Source organism: Pezoporus wallicus, unplaced genomic scaffold (assembly GCF_028554395.1).
Source record: "Pezoporus wallicus isolate ANWC-B61680 ecotype Strahan unplaced genomic scaffold, APGP_CSIRO_Pwel_v1 contig_4191, whole genome shotgun sequence".
In the NCBI taxonomy this organism is placed as follows: Eukaryota; Metazoa; Chordata; class Aves; order Psittaciformes; family Psittacidae; genus Pezoporus; species Pezoporus wallicus.
In genome coordinates this window covers 4,278,491-4,294,854 of record NW_026641383.1, presented here as the reverse complement: position 1 = coordinate 4,294,854, position 16,364 = coordinate 4,278,491, and the positions used below count along the sequence as shown (strand labels likewise).

General features: G+C 39.9%; 1 protein-coding gene across 7 annotated transcripts in view; it reads left to right on the top strand.

Annotated features, from left to right (window-relative positions):
• Positions 1 to 16,364, top strand: part of MACROD2 (mono-ADP ribosylhydrolase 2) — an 885,719-nt gene that overhangs the window by 16,808 nt on the left and 852,547 nt on the right. For all 7 annotated transcript variants that reach the window (XM_057423319.1, XM_057423323.1, XM_057423322.1 and 4 more), the window contains exon 3: positions 5,447 to 5,554. In XM_057423319.1, the coding sequence (XP_057279302.1) occupies positions 5,447 to 5,554 (108 nt within the window). The remainder of the gene's footprint in view (positions 1 to 5,446; positions 5,555 to 16,364) is intronic.

The following is a 16,364-nucleotide window of genomic DNA, read 5'->3' as shown; positions in this document are numbered from 1 at the left end:
GCTTTGAGCAGGGAGGTTGGACTTGACCCATTGCTAGAGGTCCCACCCAACCTCGTGGTGTCTGTATGCCTTAGGCTTTGTGCTTGGCTATAGTCTTTGGCTAATCCAATTATGCCATTTGGTAATTAGCTGAAGCAGTGTGTATTGGCAGAGTGTGCAGCAGCCAGGGAGAAGGTGTTGGTGTTCATCATCAAGTGCCTTTGACTTCAACGTTCTGCTGAATTTTTGGCTAGGTAGGAAGAGATTTGTCTGCAACAGATGTTCCTTCTTGTGCTTGGGTTCTGATCTCGTTTAAGTCCAAGCAGTGATAGAGTAAATCTGTATTACAAATCTGAAGTACTAGAGTGCATCTGTGAATGCTTTCCCCCTGGTGATGGAACATATGGAAGTAATGCTTATCTTGATTTAGATAAGCAATTGCCTTTCCTGTACAATCATCCACGGTTAGTAGGAGTAGAAGCAGGCACGTAATGTAACAGATCTCACAATCTGTCTTTTCTAATGTTCCGTAAGCCGATGCAGAAACAAATGGGATGGAAAGCTGTGTTGTAAGTGGGGTTTGTAATTGCTAATAGTGTCATTTTTAATCTGTACAAGACACTTGTAAAAACAAAGCATTAAGGAGGCACTGAGGGGAAGAGCATGCAGGGTGCGCAGCAGAATGGCTGCTGCACAGCTCTCTGTAGTCAGATGCATTCTTGGAGCTTGCTTGGCTCCTTTGTGTTTTCAGTAGCTGAAGTAAAGTGGATGGGTGTCCCAGTCCAGACTTTGCTGAGGGCCCTTCTAGGACTGGAAGGGCTGGCTCTTGGTTGGGGTTGATGTTGGGGCTCATATCTCTTGCTCGGTTTCTTTTCCCAGCACTGTTTCCAGATCAAGTTATAGAGTGCTGTTGGTGAAGCTTTCCTTGTGGGGATGTGTGTTTCTACCAGTAGCTGTTGTAGTTGGGTTGAGATAGAGGGCAAGCTTATTATTTGTTTTTAACTTGGTATTAATTTACTTCCTTCAGCTGTGAATCATAAAGCTGGCTATGAATAATGAAAATCTCCCATTTCCAACTTTGTTTCTTGCAATTCAGTCAGTTACTCCTGTCTTTATGAACTAGATGAAGAAAACCATGAAGTTGTCTGACTGGTTAAACAGAATTTCATTTAATACTGTAAGCCTGTGAGCTGAGCTGCGGTAAATCCTCTTCACTTGTTCTTTCTTTGATTCTTTTTCTCTTATCTGCTCTTACTTATGGAGTGCCAAGAGCCTTTTTCTTTGCCATAGGTGTTGCTTTATACTATGGAGCTTTAGTAATTGGTTTTACTACTTTGTGTGTACTCTAGTCTCTCATTATCAAGTAGTTTTAAAATTGAAAAGGTGGTTTGCTTGTTTTTACAAAAGCTCTTCCAGCTGTAGGCTTTTCTCTTCCCTTTGGTTGCAAATACTTTGATATTGTTGTATGGTTTTATGTAACTGGATGTCTGAGGTTTATTTCAAAAATGAAGATACTTTAAAGCGTGTACTAGACTTTAAAATCTGCCTATTTTGGCAGTGATTGGGGCCGAGTTGATGTTACAATGATACTAGGTTGGGGCCATCCTTCCTGAGCGGACCAGTTGAGCAGATTCATGCCCTTTATGGGGGCTCCCTCTAGTGAGCTCTTCTGGAAGACCTTTTTCCTTCCAGTTCTGAAGAACTTGGACATGTTCTTTCCAAGCACAGTTTTTGGTTACTAAATCTCATGTGCTTTTCTGCACATGTGTAAGCTGTAAAGGGCCTTTTCCTTTGGTGTGAGATAGGAGTTGTAAGTAAAGCTGAGGGACAGGACTGCCTATTTGGTGTTAAGGCATCAGCTGAACAACTTTAAAGATGTGGCTCTGTGGACTCACAGATGTTAGGAGCATGGTTAAAGGCCTGATGGGTGTCTCATAGGAGGAAAAGCTCATGAAGTTGGGTTGTATAGACACGGATGGAAGATGATGGCATGGATATGTGGGGAAAAATGGTGATGGGACATAAATTTTCAACTGCTCATGGTGAAGATTTTGAGCTCTTTATATATTCCTGAGGCTGGGGCAGAGAGGGAAAGAGGAGGACGTAGATCAATTGATGTCTCCACTGTTGTGTCTCTTTAAAAACAGGTTACACACCAGATTTTTGAGGAATGATGTAACAGGATGAACTCTCTCATGTGTGAGTGCAAAGATGATTTAGTGACCACTGACTTTGCTTTGATAGGACCTACAATAAACTTGTTAGCAGTACCAAAGCTAATTGTCTTTTTTTGCCTTGTTTCTGTATTGGCTATTTTGCAGTGTATTGCTACATTTGCCTGGCAGATGTTGTTTCTTGATATTCTGTCCCTACCCCTGGTCAAAATCACCCCAGAGAAGGGATGGGTAAGACCTGGATGGAGGGTGCTAAGCAGGCAGAGGAGAAAAGTTTGCGCATTCTTTAGGTCAGAGAAATGTGAGAAAGGCTGATAAAGCACTTTGTGGAAAAAATTCCAAGCCTTTAAGACTTACAAATTGCTTTGTTGGGTGTTCTGTATCAGTTTTGATTTTGTTAGGAAATGCTGTCTGCCAGCCCCAGAGATTGAACAGATGGTGAAAGAAAAGCAGTTGTCTCTTCCACAACTATTTGTATGATATTGGGATTACTTTTGTAATTATTGGCATATTAGTACTCTTGTTGAGTGTCTTTATGAACAAGCCTTGGCTCTCCATGGCTTCCATCAGCATCTAGCATTCTTCTGTAACAACCAGAATGAAATAAAGTAAGTGCAAGTACAGTTCCTCTGTTAAATCAGACTTTTATTGGAAGAAATCAGGGTAATCTATCAAAGGTGTACAAGGCAGCACGTTTTTACTGCTGTATTGTATTAAAGGCAGCAGTCATCAGGAGTCTTCCTAGAACAGGTAAGGGACTTGCTGGAGAGGACGTGGTAGATCATATAGGAGTATTGTAGGGTGTTTTTGTGGTAGTTTGTTTTTGTTTTCTCCTTAGGCAGTGAATTTACTGATGCTTTTCTGTGGGAAAGGAGTCTCGGAAGAACCACACTCAAATATATTCAGTATTTGCAAAGAGTGAGAAGTAGAGGAAAACCGGTGATGGCTGTGGAGAATAGAAAATCATGAGGTAGTGTTGATGTGGCTCCCTACAGAAAGAGTTAGATGACCTTAGAGGCCTGTAAGAAAACTAGAGAGGGACTTTTTACAAGGACATGTAGGGGTAGGACAAGGTGAAATGGTTTTGAATTTAAAGAAGGGGGGTTTAAATTAGATACTGGGGAGAAATCCTTCCCTGTGAGGGTGATGAGGCTGTGGCAGAGGTTGCCCGGAGAAGATGCATCTGCCCCATTCCTGGCAGTGTCCAGGGCCAGGCTGGGTGAGGCTTGGAGGAACCTGGTCTAGTGGAAGGTGTCCCTGCCTGTGGCGGGGGTGTGGGGGGGACTGGAACTAGATGATCTTTAAGATGCCTTCCAACTCAAACCACTCTATTGACCTTGCTGGTGAACTGACTGAGGGACATCTCTGCTTTCCCTCTGAATTTGGAAGTAGTAATAATGAGAATTAGCTTTTTTTTATTAGTATCTGTTGTCTTCATGGCTCTTCCTGGTTGATTTCTTTTATTTGTTTTTTGTATCCAACTGGCACAAATACTGTAGTATCCAAACTGTACTTTCTATTTAAAAGTAACTGGTTTTACTGTGGAGAATTTGGTGTTTTGATTTGATGTAACTAGTGTTGCAGTAACTTGGGTGGGAAGTGGAGGGGGAGGATGATCGGATGTACTTTATATTTGGCAGAGTTCCACTGTGTTGCTCGCTGGGGAGAGATGGGGAAAGCAACTGTCCTACTTGCAGGCAGAATGCAGTTAGCATCGGAGCAGATAATAAATCAGACTGTAAATTGGTCACAGAGGCTGATTTGTATTTTAATACAACTCAGCAGCTAACTGCAGTGGGTATCGTCTGTTGACAAATAGATGAACAGTATAACTTTTAGGTTAAGAGTGACACAAGGTTCTTACGATAATGAGAACTTGGTACCTTTCCACAGAGCTGCTCTTTGCTTTAAGACATGGAGGGCCATCTGGTGGCAATGGGATACTTGCTTTCAGAGCCAAGTAGAGGAGTTAAACCCCTGAATACACACACTTGAATACAAAACTACCTTTATGCTAATCTCACAGTGACAACATCTGTCTTGCTGGAAGTGGCATGTCTTTTGCATGAGGCATGTGATAGCTAATCTACAGTAGAACAGAGTGAGGCTGGTTATTTTGGAGTGGTTGAGATAAATGATGATTTTTGATAGCAGTCATTGGTGCTGAAGTCAGAAGAGCAAGATCCAAAATAAATGTTCTTATTTTTACTTATGGGTGCTTATGATGCTAACAGATTTGAGCACGTGTACTAAAATAGGTGGAGATCGATTAAAGTAAAGGTTGATGTAAAAACTGAAGAGCCACGTTTCTTTGTACTGGTTCTACCTTTTCACTGTATTTTCCCTTGAGGTGTTTTTTTTTTTACTTGGAAATAGATTTTATTTTCTCAAGATTGGAACTGTTTCCCACTTAAACTGTCACTTTAGCAATTTAGTTTTATTTCTGGCCAGTATATGAACTTGAGCCTCTTGAGTCATTTGGTTTCTGTCAGAAAGAATGAATTTCAAAACATAACCTAAAATGCAGTGAAGCAATTTTTCTTTCTCTCATTAATTCTTTAAGTGGAGATCTCACAATGCATGACTAGGTCAAGCTTTTGGCCAGTATGTGTTTGAGGTAATCAAACTGTTACGTATGTTGAGTATGATGGAAATGAATTGGTGATGCAAAAATTAAGAGTTTACTGGAATAAGGCACCTATTGTTCAGTAATCTTTTGACAGCTGATTTATGTTGTGTCGTCTTCTCTCTCACACCCTTTTTTGACCTGGTCTAATCGATTTGTTTAAGGTGGCAAAGCTCCAAGTGTTAAACGTGCTGGTGTTTTCATTCAGGCTTTTCTTCTCTGCACTACCTGCTGCCAGGGCTGTTGGCAAGTGGGGTTCCTGCGTGGTGTTATGTGTTTGGAATAATTCTGTGTTGAATGAATGGCTGCTTCAGTAGCAGGGTTATCTTAACTAATTCCAAAGAAAAGTATCGGATCTAGCTTCAAAAAATGTGTACGTACATTCAGATTTTTAATCTAATAGTATCTTGGTAAGGAATCCGTGCTTGTATTTGGAAACAAATACAAGGCAAGTCGTGTGGTTTTTTTTTTTTTTTTTGGGGGGGGGGGGGGGGGGGAAATGCTAGTATCTTTGTGGGTTACCGGTGCCCTCTCGAGGCGAAACGGGAGGATGCTGCAGTCTGACAGCCACAGTATAACGGGAATTGCTGAGATCTGCTCTGGACTTGTAAACAGCGATCTCTGAACCACGTTTATAATCTGTGTTTGATGCTTTCTTGGTTTGTAGGTGAAACCGCCAAAGAAGATCTGCAAGGGAAAAAAAGTCTGAGTGAGAAAGTTTCCCTCTACAGAGGTGACATTACACTGCTTGAGGTCGATGCCATCGTTAATGCTGGTAGGTGGTTAAATGTTTTGGATTATGTCATGAATGTCTTTTGTAATGCCACGTTGCAAGCTTGAACTTTTTAAAGTTGCATAAAATTGGTATGTTCTGTGGAAATTGGTTGAAAACTGGGGGTTTTAGCCTCATTTCTCTATGTTGTGTATCTGCTCATCCTGTGCACCTTTTGTGACAAGGATTGCTGGGAAACTTTAATAGCATGGAAAGGAAAAAATAATGATCTATGCATCTCTTGACTTAAGTAGCTGAGACTTCACACTTGATATTGTAGAAGGCTGAATTTGGTTATTACTGCAGTACATTCTGGTGTGTTTTTATAAATCAAGCCATTTGTGGGCTAGGTAATACGAAAACCTTAACAATTGGGTGATAGGAAAACTGAATATTTGAATATTTGCTGTCTTGTAGGGAGATCATATTTGTCCTACAGAGTTCTGAATGTTTTGGTACCTCTTCTTGCTTAGTGGCTTTGTCTCCGTGAATGCAACATAAAAAACTGTGCATAGCATCTCATGACAAAAAGCAGGGGGTGGTGGTGGTGGTGTGACTCTGCAATTAGCTTGTGTTTGCATGAGGTTATAATCTAATTGGTCTGGTTGGGAAAGACTATGGGAAGCTTTACTCTTACACATACGTTCAGCCAAATCTTGCATGTACTCCCCACCCCAAAAAGAATACAGCCTGTGTGTCTTGAGAATGGAAGTTTTTTCCTCCTTAGTATTTCGCTGGCATTGTCCTTAGCTCTTAGGAGCATGGATTTGTTTTCATGAGTTTTTGTGTTATTAAATTTATTGGAAGGAAACATACTGCAGTTATCTTCTTTGTGTTAGAATAAAGTGTAGGTGTTGGCCAAAATTGGTATGCTTGTGTGGAGCTACTTGGCTCATTTCCATAAAGAGTAGAGAAATGTTGGCTTGTACAGTGTGGAAGTTAGTAAACAGATTTTCTTGGATTGCTTGATGTTGTTCTCTCTGCATGGCTCCCTAACTTTACAGTGGAGACAAGCTAGTGGGTTTTGTGAAGTATAGGTAGAAATCTCAAAATGCATTTGTGCACTCCAGCAAGTAATGAGGGTGATATTTCCATGCAAAGGTGTTTAATCTTATAGTTAACTGAGGCACACAGGTCTTTCTAAATTACAGACAAAACAACATGTTAACATGACCCTCTCCTCGCTGGGATAGTGAGGCCTCTGAAGCTTTAATCCTTTAATTTCCCTCCTCCATATTCTGTCAAGATGACATTCCCAGTAGTGCTTTCACTGACTTCCTTACTTTATCACTTTACAATAACTCATTATTGGCATACTTCTCTCAATTTCTGTCTAGATTCTTGGTTCATATGCCTGCCCTGAAATACAGCCCAGAGCTAGTTGCTGATTAGCTCTAGAGCAGAAATACTTTGATTTTTTTTTTTCTTTTTTTCCTTCTTGATTTAGAGGGGCTTTCTCCCATTCTCTTGAAATGTCCAGAAACATATATCCCAGCCTGCCAATGACCTTTATCTACCTTTGGCAAAAAGGAAGAAGTTATTTCTACTGATGTCTTCCCTAAGTAGACTAAAGAGAAGTTGGATCTGGGCTGAATGAGAGATTCAGATTAGATGTTGGTAGAACTGCTCATTGGAAGGGACAGTGATGCTTCACTGAATTGGGCTGATAAATAGCAGCAATCCTAGGTCAGGGCATTGGGTATGGGAGGCTTTTTGAGATTCTTCTATCCCTCTTCTGTAATCTTTTATATTTCCTAAAGCGCATAAAACATTAACTATTATGAGTTGTTAATATCCTTAGATAAAAATGCTAACCTTTAGTTACCTTTAAAAATGAAATGTTATCTGTATGTCAGTGCAGTAATTAAAGTGTAAGCCTTTGATTTGCTCATAGTTTCAGTGTTTTTTCTTTTGAAGTTAAACCTTCTAGATATATTGAGGGATAGCTGGAAAGCTGAATGAGGAGGAGGAGGATATTTTGGTTCAAGTTCCATATTATCCAAAAAACTCGAGTTGCTGCACTGAGACACTGAGATTTTTTTGACCAAAGTTTAAGTGAAGTTGTAGCATCTCTTGGATGGTGGTATCTCAAAACATGTTTGTTCACTCTGATGCTTTTGCGAAGAACTTTGTTTTTCCTTCTGTAACTAAAATTTATCCAAGCCTCAAGGAGAGAAAGCAAAAGCTAGTTGCAGTACTAGCTTCTGTGTGTAAGTTGAATAAAATGCAGCTCATCAAACATGGAATATGAGACAGACTTTTTAGAGGTAAATCTGTGCAAGTTCTTTTCATGCTTAAAGCCTTTTGGCTACCTTGAATGTTAACGACTGACCCTAACCCAGGGCTTGCAGCTGGCAGGAGGAAGGAAGAGACCCTCTTGAGACTTTCTCTCTGAATTTAGGAATTCCATTAACTATCTCCTGTAATAAATAATTTAACATCGAGCAAGTCATAGCCAAGTTAAAGCCTCAGGAAGATGCTTAGTTTGAATGTTTTCATTTACATTGACTTATGTAAACAAAAACATGCTATAAATAAAGGGAATAGTATAGCAAATTCTGGGGCTGTGGAAGGGTTCCAGGTGATTCAGATTGTCTCCAGATTTGGATACAAATATATTGGCAGTTATATTTTTGAGTGCCTGCCTGAGGGGTAAGCAAGACATCAGTGGATTTACTTGATTACACAGGGTGTGAGACTGTGGTAACTTGCCTGTGGCACTGACTTTTACTGTCATGTCCTCTTTGGGCATCCAGATAAACAGTGTAATTCTTCAGAGTATGGCCCAATTTATTTCTGAGCTGTACTATACAAACACTTCTACTAAATTTAGTAGCTTGCCTTATGCTCTGAATTCTGTTTCCTATTAAATTTCTCATATGCAAGTGAGACAGTTAAATTGATCACTGAATTTCTTTTGTTGGGCTAACAAAGGTGTTAATGGTGATCTTAGGTAGCTAAATGCCAAGGTATCACTGCTGAGCCCTGATACAAAAAGTTCCCCTTTTTCCCTGGGTTGTAATAGGCAAACTGAATGTTACTTTCCAAAAATGTCTTACAAGTACTTTATGCTAGAAGAGGACAACTATGGAAATGGTGGAAATAAAAAAATTCTTTGGTTGCTGTCAAAACAGGCACTGTGCAATCACGTGTGATCAGAATGTGGATCTATTTTTCTGGCTTCTGAAGAGAGTGAGAGTTAACCTGAGATGCAGTGTGATGGAGCAGGTAGCACCAAAAAGGGAGCTGATGTGCCATTTTGCTGAAATCTGTGTCCATTATCTGTCCCTGTAAATCTGTTACCCTTACATAATGCTTCCCTAAAACCTCCTTGCTACTGACTGCATTGCAAACTGTTATTAGTTTAACTTGGTATCTTGCCTAAGGTGTCCTGTTTGGATTTTTTCCTTCTCCCCATTTTTTTTTAAGGATTCAGGTAAAATTTGTATAAAAATTTCTGCTTTTACTCCTATTTTCTTTTTCTCTCTATTGGTGTTACACTCTAAGAATGTGAACAGGCTCTCCTTGAGGCATGTACTTCATAAATCGATGATAACTGGCCTTTTGAACAGATTAGATATTCCTGGATGTCACATCATTCTGATGCCAAAAGTGCTTCAAGCACCTGGAAGCCAGATAACCACTATTAGCCTACTTCTATGCAACTCCTAGGAACTGAGCTTGGGGGTGTGTGTTTAGGAGAGGGAGATGGGGCTATTTAATCCATCTGCACCTTTCAACTCTTTAAACACAAGTTGTATTCATAGTGCAGGCATTTCCTGATAGAAGGCATTTCTGTGCAGCAAATGGGCTATGTGAGGAAAAATAGTTTCAGATAATGCTGGACATAATACTGGAATGCTAAAGCCACAATCTGTAATATCCATCCTACTGCTTTGCCTGCTCCCTCTACCTTAACGTTGCTGAATTGCTTTCTCCAAGGTATGATGTGGTTTAGGGAGTGGGTCTTTCTGCTGGTGGTTAATGTAGCAGCAGTCCAAAGTCAGTCATGTATGTCCCAAGTTGTGACTCAAAAACAATTAATTCCCTTTGAGTATGGTTGTCTGCTGCCTCTGCTGTTTTAAATCTGGGCAGTATGACATGATGGTCTCATGGCTTGGTGGGGCTGATGTATTAACACTGGTCCTGACTGAAGGTTTCAGGGCCTAGTTGAAAACAGCATTAGTCCGTCATTCATGGAGTTCATTCTGCTTGCTTTTAGGCTTCTTCAGGTATGTTTTCTTCATACATTTGCCAATCCCAAATACAGGAATAAACAGTAAAAGTCACAGCAAGTTTTAAAAATTAAATTGTGCAATCCTTACAGCAACAGCTAAGCTAAATGCCTCTGCATTTTTAATAAATATAGGAGGGAAATGTTACTTACATCATATGCAGCAGCTTTTAAACCTGAAATAGATCAAGGAGTTGCATTTTCAGAGTTGGTGAGATGTAGGTCTGTATATCTGGTATACCTTAAGCAGCAGTTCATCACTACTGACCTTGGGTATTCATTCATTTCTCTGTTAGTAAATCTTACTGGCTCAGTTCTAAGTTAAAGAATGTACTAATGTGTTGTGAGTGGGTTTTTACTAGGAGCAAGATCGAGGGGAAGTGATTATGTGGGGAGAACAAAAGATTATCCTTATTTTTATTTGATCGGGGAGAGTAGGATGGCTTGCAGAACACAAGAAGAAATCTTATTTCTTCTTAGCTTTGAAAAATATTGGATATCAGTACAGGAGTATTGTACTCATACTGGAAACCCTTAATCCACAGGAAAAAGGAAGGTGATCAGTTTTATCCAAGTAGGTGTTTCCAGTAGTGACCTCTAGTGTTGCTTCTAAATTAGCAATCAGATGATTTCTACAGTTACAGCAACTAGGCGGCTCTACTTAAACTGCACTGGGGTGCTGGAATAATCTCTAATCCTCCCAGATTCGGGGAGAGACTCACTTTCTAAAGGGAATATTTTTTCTATATGAGAAAACAAGTGAAGTAAGGTCTTATTCTGATAAATAGTGAAAAGAGCTGGTGAAGAAAATAAGTCAACAATTTATGACCCTTTTTTACTAACCTCTGATGCTGGAATTCAGTGATTGAACCACCTACTGTTGCAGAAGAGGTTTCCTTCATGGGAACCCATCCACACATCTTCAGTGAGTCACCTCAGCTGGTGATGCCAGTTTGGCAGACACCGGCTGCACAGGTTTCTTACATTCCTTGGCGTGTTCCAGCTGAGCAACAGTACAGAGGGGATGATTATCTTGGTTTCCTTCAGAGGCAAGGGTGTTTGCAGGGGGTGAATTACAGCTGAGTCTTTAACACATTTGTAAGAGTTTGTCCTACTGTACCTCCCTGTCCCAGTGCAGGAGCTGTATTGAACTGGGAAATGTTTGGTTTTAAATATGTCCTGTTTACTTTGCTTGCTGCAGGGCTAGTTTTAAATGGAGTCTCTGCATGATTCAACTTAGAGGATGAAATAGCTCTTTTCATATTAAATCTTTCCCTGATGAAATGCACCTTTCTTGCCCCAGGCTTCTGACTTCACAACTGTGTTTAAGTATTTTAGTGTAACAGCAACCTCATTCTCCTGTTTTCTTAACTGGAGATAGCAGCAGATGTTCTTGTGGACTCTTCTTTTCCTGGCCTTGACCTTGAAGTACAATCTGTTTAATTTCATGACACATCCCATTTCTCTCAAGTCCAAAATTACACATCAAGGTAGAAGTACTATGTATTGAAACTGGGAACTGAATATATTATCAGTGAATTATGCTTAAACAAGTGTGTAAGTATAGATAGTGGCTGAACTATGCCTTTCCACATAAACAGCTTGTTAATGTGCAATCAGTCACTGCAGTTGCCTTGAACTTGGTGCTTAATGAACAGGTGGGGAAAAAGGATGGATTCTAATCTGGAACAGATCTGACACCAGGCAATTTCACTGATTGCTAATCCATTTCATTTGGCAACTTAATTTATCACACAAAACTTTCATCTTGTAGCTTCTGAAGTAGAAATTACTTCAGAAGTGGCCTGCCTAAATGTTATGAAGGTGTTTGAATCAGTCGCTGGGCCTGAAGTAGTGTATACATAGTCTCTCCCTTTCTGTTTTACAGTGACCAGTAGGTCTTACTCTGTAGCTTACTTGAAATTGTTCGTTAGTTCTTTTTTTCACTATAACAATAAGTACCTTAATTCAAGTGTTCCTACTATTGAAAGTGGAATCAACAAAAGGTACAATCTGCCCTTAAACTGCTTATAAGATTTTTGTGGGGGATGTTTGCATATATTAACATTGATTTTTGTGGGGTTTTGTTTGTTTTCCCAACTGAACTAAACATAAATGGTTGCTTGTGCTGGGAGCTTCTTACTGAGTGATGTCCAGTAGCATGTTTTGTATGCATGTTTTAAATGTTTTATTTCCTGTGTACAGATACAACTTTTCAGTTTCTCTATTAATCTCTTGCATGGAGTCATCTGGCATCTGCCTATGTAACTTACACCGTTGTAATTTCCTCTAGGAATAGAACCAATAATGCTAACGAATTGTTGCTAATTTGGTTTTCATCTTTAGTGTGAGCAGACTCTGGTGTTAATCAAAGGTTCCTCAAGTTAATTTACAGTTGGTACAATTACACTTGTGCATAAAACCTCAGGCTAATTTATATGTAGTCCTCACTTACTCATCAGAAAAGTCAAAGTTAATAGTTGAGGGAATGGGTCATTCTCAATCACAACATCTGTGAGTGAGCTTATTTCTGCTTTCTTTGGAAAATATTTTAAGTGTGGCTGGAGAATATAGGCATGGTTGAACTTCTGCTCTGCTTTTGGTCTGATTTCAGTGTAGTTCTTTAGTGTGATAATCATTTGGATGACAACTAAAAATCTGGGTAAAGTGACAGTGGTTAAGAGGATGAAAACAAAGAGAAGTACAGCTTCTCTGTACTAAATTAAACAGAGATGCTGTTTAATTTAGGTGGGTTACTTTAGCTGTTGTCTTGATCAAGCACCATCTTCTCTAAGGATGTGGCAAAAGCTTAAGATTGAGAAGACTAATGCAGAATTATACAGCAGCAAGTATAGTCATAGTATACTTTGAAAATATCCCAGGTATAATTAGTGTAACTCAGAACTTAAGAACAGAGAAAGGGAGGGTTTGCAGTGCTGTGCCTGCATGTCAGGAATGAACTTTTTTCATAGGTATGGTGTGCTTTGGGAAAGGGGAATTTGAGGGCAAATGTTTTCACTATGCCAGTATATTCTACCAGTGTACTTGCAGCTGGGTTCTTCAGCTAACAGAGATGGATTCTTGGTGGGTCTGTGCCTCAGACACAGTCTTAGATGTTACCCTGATGAATCACGTGTGGTGCCTGTGAGCAGAGAGTCTCAGGTGATGGAATGAAGACCTAAACCTTGCATGCCTACAAGGAGGGCTTTGCTGATCAGCCTGCCATATGGCTAGGTATGTAAACAGATAGGCACTTCATGTTAATGATAATCAAGTAATGATTTCAAGCAGTGGGATGTAAGTGTTCAATGACTTACTGATAAGTCTATTAAAAAGAAAATTGGCAATAGAGAAGAAAATACATTTTTCCATTGGGACAGTACACTCAAAAAGCTCCTAAAACTAACAGATTGTAGACTCAGGCACCTGACCTGCAGCAAGCTGAGGTTCAGGGCAATGCTATTTGAATTTTCATGTTATTGCATGCTGGTACAGGATTCTGAGTAGAATGAGATGAGGGTGCAGGATACCTAGTATCTAAAATAGGTTGTCCAGAGTATCTGTGGCTGCCTCACCGCTGGCGATGTTCAAGTCTAGGTTAGACAGGGCTTTGAGCAACCTGATCTACTGAAAGGTGTCCCTGCCCATGGCAGGGGATTGGAACTAGATCATCTTAAGCTCCCTTCCAACCCAAACTATTCTGTGAGTCTATAAAATACCATGGTATGAAGTTAAATGGCCAGCTATCTTCTCTGACTGGGTTCAGCATAGTCTGGTAATCTTTTGAGAATCTTAACATAAAACAGGCAAGGTAGACTTTCCAGTAGCCTAATCTAACTTGATGGCCTATAGTATGTGGATTTATTTAACAATCTGGTCTTCAGCATTGATGCTCTCGGGTCAGTGTTTTACCTACACCAGTATGTTCTCCTTACTGCTTTGTACATCTGTTGTTGAACTTATTTGTTGTCTCTTATTTCTGGGCTGCCTAGAGATAGTAATTGTCTATATAAACCTTGTGTTGTTGATAGCCTTTTCATTTAAAAAAAATAACAAACAAAAAGGCAAACAAAGCAACAATCTTAGGAGCCGAATAAAAAAAATCACGTAACTGACTCTGGAGTAGAGAAAGAATGGGTGGGAGTAGAGGAAGCTATGTGTATAATTTGAGACTTGTCAGGTTTAGAAGTAACTCATGGTAGTGTTTGTGCTTTCACTTGATCACTTTGCTTCTCAGGTTTGTGTTTGGCCACTAGAATTTAACACATTTTATCTCTCTAAAGCCAGGGTCGAGCAGGGCAGTTGGAGCTGTGTGGGCTCTACTGAGGATCTGGGTACTAACAGTGTTCAGTAATTAAGGGGAAGAGTAACAATGTGAAATGTCGTGCCTTTCACTGCATCGTCTTCTCTTTTAGCTTTATTATATCCTTCATGGTTTGAGGGGGTGGTAGCTTAAAATCATTGCTTCTGTTGGTAGAACTTTCCCTGTATTCCAGGACTGTAACGTAGCCTTTGCTCACAATCAAACTAGTGTTTATTGATCGTTAATGCCACAGTTGCCCTGGACCTTTTTTGTGTGTCCTTTCTACAGAAAAATAGCAATATAACAGACAAAACCCCCGAAAAGCTGTTTCTGAAGTCTTTAACTTCCTGCGGTTGGGAAGTGCAAGGTGGTGTGGGATGCCATGAATGCTTTCTGACAGCAGGTGGCAATAGCGTCACTGTTATCGTGAAACCACTGTTTATTTACATGCCTTAATTTTCTTGGGCATAAAATCAGTAATGACTTAAGCAGAGGAAAGAAAATGCATGTATTCTAGGGCTGCTTGTTGGATAGGCCATCGATACAGCTCGTACTTATTAAATGTCTACTCCATTTCATTATGTATATCTAGTGTGTGTTTGAAACAGAACAGGAGACAGACATAGTTTGGAAGAACTGTGAGCATCTGTTTTACTTCACAGAGGAAAATATTTAGGAAGGACCTTGCTATCAGCCTGTCTCATCATATATTTGACAATGCAACTGTCATCTTGAGTGCACTGATGGAGCAGTGTGGTGTAAGAAACTACTCAAGGTCGTCTTGAACAATTATGCTTCGTTTCATAATATTAAATCCACTTTTAATCAGGACTTGTGAGGGATTATCTAAAGGATTGTGGTTTTTTTTAAGCCGATAGTTGCAACAGTGTGTGTTCAGTCAAGATGGGCATGTAATATGGTGGTTTTTTTCAAGCTTTCACATATAAAAAAAGCCCCAAACCAGTCAAGCTTCTAGTAATTGCAACGTGTTAAGACACAAAAGAGAAGACTTCTTTGAAGTCTCCTCTCTCTGCAATACCTACAAAATCTTGGCGGCGGGTGGTCAGCGGTAGGCTGAGGTTATTGATGTTGTGTTAAAGTTGCCCCCTCTCAGTTCTCTGTTTGGGGGTATGTTTGCTCTTTCCTGTCTTTGTTGTAACTATAAACACATTGGGGTGGACTAGGTTGTTCTGGGTTGGTACAGGTGTTGGCTCAACATGATCTCAGTCAATGTAATACAGTCAGGTTAACGTGGGAATTAGTATTTTGTATTATATATAGATAGTGTTAGAATTGTATGTGTAACATAATCCTGTTAAATATACGTAGTTAAGTATTGACTAAGGGAAGGTCTACTTTGGGAGCAAGTAAGCTTCAGGTTTATCTCCTCTAACTAGGAGACACTGAAAGCCAGGATACCTACTCACCAGGGTGGTAATGAGAGTTGATGTTCAAAAATGCTGTTGTGTAGCAGCCTGGCTAACCCTGTCTGTCTCCTCTTCCTTCTCCTTTGGCAGGAGGCACTGCTTTTGCTTAATTCTCTTTGGTATTGAGTAGAAGATAAGTGTCTTCCACCCTTTATTATAATTTCTGATTTGTCTACACTGTTGCCATTTGGTGCAGATCTTGGGGAAGCTTTTCAGAAATGTTAGTAATTTGAAAAAGTTTCAATTACTTGTTACATAAATAATTATGGTCTGTGAAATGCAGTTTGAATTTTGGTTTGACCTATGGTTGTTTAAAAACTGACTTTTCTGACAAAAGGAAAACATTTCTACAACAAATCCAGAAGTTGCTTTCTTTATGAATTTGGAATGTATCTTCCTTAAAAATTGATATTAAAGATGTGGTTTGGATTTTAAAATCTGGGCTCCAAACCTCTTTGTGTGACCTGCTGTCACAGTCATAAAAACTGGTAATGGCAGCTAACTACACATCAAAGCAGAGTGGAGGCTTTCGAAAGCAGGATTTGCTTGTTAATCCCATCACAATGGCAAGTGTTGTTTGCATCATGTGCAAGTAATAGACACTTGAATGTTTATATGCCGTTGTTCAGAGTGGTTTCTGAAACATGCTGTGTTGTTTGGATGTATGTGGGAATTGTTTTTAATTATAGCACTGAAGATGCTGCAGAGCCCTGTGCTTTCCGCACACCAGTGGGGCGATGAGCTGCTCACATACATCTCTGACTCACTCGGAGATGACAAGAGCATTCAGGGTTCATTTTAGTATCTACTTCTTGGATTGTCACTTGCACAACATGCTCATATGGCCGA